The sequence below is a fragment of the Miscanthus floridulus genome, chromosome 14, assembly GCF_019320115.1.
Source record: "Miscanthus floridulus cultivar M001 chromosome 14, ASM1932011v1, whole genome shotgun sequence".
NCBI lineage: Eukaryota > Viridiplantae > Streptophyta > Magnoliopsida > Poales > Poaceae > Miscanthus > Miscanthus floridulus.
Window position 1 is genome coordinate 59,518,825 of NC_089593.1, and position 2,389 is coordinate 59,521,213.

Genomic DNA, 2,389 nt, shown 5'->3' on the forward strand with positions numbered 1-2,389 from the left:
AAGATGTCATATTTGCCTTTGATATTACTGATGCAATAACCTTAGTCATTGATGAGAGACTCCTAGTGCATACCTGACAGTTTTCCAAAAACTGAACCCTAACGATTTGATCCATATGTATATATATAATATCTTTATGTGGCTTCCTAGCAAATTAAATACCTATTTCCCTATATATATTTGCTTTATTATTTCACTATTCATGTCCAATATACTTTCAAGATGGTTTGATGTCAATTCCAACGCATTTTTTCATATTATTCTTGCAGCATATCCTTTTGCCAAGCTGCAGTGTATTTGGCTCCACCACTATTTGTTATAGCAGCATGGATTTGACAAATATTGCCATATGGGTTACTACCGTAGTTGTTATTTTCATCACCGAAGTAGTGACCAAGATTATTGTAACCGGAAGAAAGGCTACGTTTCAGCCAGTATGTAATAGGGCTCGTCCACCAGTTGTGAATGGTGCTTCTCTAATAAAACTTGTGCATGTTGGCCTTACCAAGGGTCTGCAAGCAATGGTTCATGACCAATATAGAGCGTTGGGGAGTGTGTTCACTTTAAGATTCTTCAGAGTGAACATAACATTCTTAGTTGGGCCTGAGGTCTTGGATCATTTTTTTCAAGGGTTAGAGTCAGAGATTAGTCATGGTAATACGCTGGATTTCATTGTGCCCATGATTGGCAAAGAGGTTGGCTTTGGCGTAGATCTCGCCACCCGCAATGAGCAGATGCGGTTCCACAATGATGCACTGAAACTTTCAAAGCTACGAAGTTACATGGATCCAATGCTTCATGAAGTAGAGGTCAGTATGCATGTATCCCTACCTAACTAGCTCTTTTTTTTACTACTCGTACATGTTAATTTGTTGCTTCTACATAATAGCTACATGAAATGAAAGAGGCATTAATAATTAATCTAAACTGACGACGACAGAGTTGTTGTTAATTAATTTTTGAATGAACGATGACGTGTACAGGATTACTTTGCAACATGGGGCCAGCAGGGTGTAGTTGATTTAAAACATGAGTTTGAGCAACTACTCATGTTAATCTCAAGCCGATGCCTTCTTGGGAGGGAGATCCGGGAGAACATGTTTGACGAGGTCCACACGTTGTTTCGAGAGCTCAACGGCGGCATGAGTCTAGCCAGCGTCTTGTTCCCTTACGCCCCAACTCCGACGAACCGCCGGCGTGACAGAGCACGGGCCAAGCTCTCAAAGCTATTCACTGAGGTCATGAGATCACGCAAGAGCTCAAACCGGACCGAAGGGGATGTTCTACAGAATTTAATAGATTCTAGGTATAAGGACGGCCGCCCCACAACCGAAGCGGAGGTCACTGGCCTCGCCATCATGCTGCTCTTTCTTGGAAAGCACACCACCTCCGTCACTAGCACCTGGACCGGAGCTCGCCTGCTCACCAATGGCAAGTGGCTGACAGCAGCCATTGAGGAGCAAAAGGAGATCACTAGGACACATGGGGACCGGATAGACTACAACGCGCTGCTACAGATGAATGTCCTGCGCCATTGCATCAAGGAAGCCCTGCGTATGCACCCTTTGTTACCGGTGTTTCTTCGCAAGGTGCACAAGAGCTTCACGCTGCGCACCAAAGACGGCGCTGAGTATGAGATTCCGGGAGGGCACACGCTTGTAAGCCCTGCACTGTTCAACAACTACCTGCCCTACATCTACAAGGACCCTGGTGTGTATGACCCGGACAGGTTTAGTCTGAATAGAGAGGAAGACAAAGTTGGTGGCAAGTTCTCTTTCACAGGGTTTGGTGGTGGAAGGCATAGCTGTGTCGGGGAAGCATTTGGGTATATGCAAATCAAGGTGATATGGAGCTATTTGCTTAGAAATTTTGAGCTCAACTTGGAGTCTCCTTTCCCTGAGACAGACTGGAGCAAGCTAGTGGCATCGCCCAAAGGAAAAGTAATGGTGGCTTATAGGAGGGTGGCAGCTGCCTAGCTACTAGCACCTCGGTGCATGGTTGCTTGCTTTGCTTCTGTATCATCATCTTCTGCATCTCTCCATGTCTGTATATGTATAAGAAGGGATAGATACAAATAGTAAGTAGTGATGTGTGCAAATGTTATAACATTCTGGCTCATTGAGTTATATGTGAGTTATAATATGGTTTTGGCCTGTGCCTTATGTATCAAGTGTTCTAAATTCTAATACAATGTGTTAAAATTGGTCACATTTTCCTACTGTAAATCGACAGCGGTCGACGTGTCTATATAACCTATATAAATGAAGGCCACAAAAATCATTTATTACTATGAAGCTACTTTCATAACGAGCGACATCACCACAATTATTCTTCATCGTTTGATCATAAGCTTGCAGTTTTATATATCCATCCATGTGTCATTATCATT

The 2,389-nt window shown here is 43.4% G+C and overlaps 1 protein-coding gene across 1 annotated transcript; it reads left to right on the plus strand.

The window, feature by feature from the left end:
• The first annotated feature begins 323 nt into the window (after nt 1-323).
• Nucleotides 324-1,976, plus strand: LOC136503511 (obtusifoliol 14-alpha demethylase-like). The gene is made up of 2 exons (XM_066498567.1): nt 324-809; nt 984-1,976. Exons 1-2 carry the CDS (start codon nt 327-329, stop codon nt 1,974-1,976), a joined length of 1,476 nt encoding a protein of 491 aa, XP_066354664.1. The 5' UTR covers nt 324-326.
• Nucleotides 1,977-2,389: the final 413 nt, after the last annotated feature.

What these genes read in the sequence shown, in the direction of transcription:
- LOC136503511 (XM_066498567.1), top strand. Translation starts at nt 327, where the DNA reads ATGGATTTGACAAATATTGCCATATGGGTTACTACCGTAGTTGTTATT. An exon ending in CAATGCTTCATGAAGTAGAG is followed by an intron (nt 810 to 983) that starts GTCAGTATGCAT and finishes TGACGTGTACAG; the next exon opens with GATTACTTTGCAACATGGGG.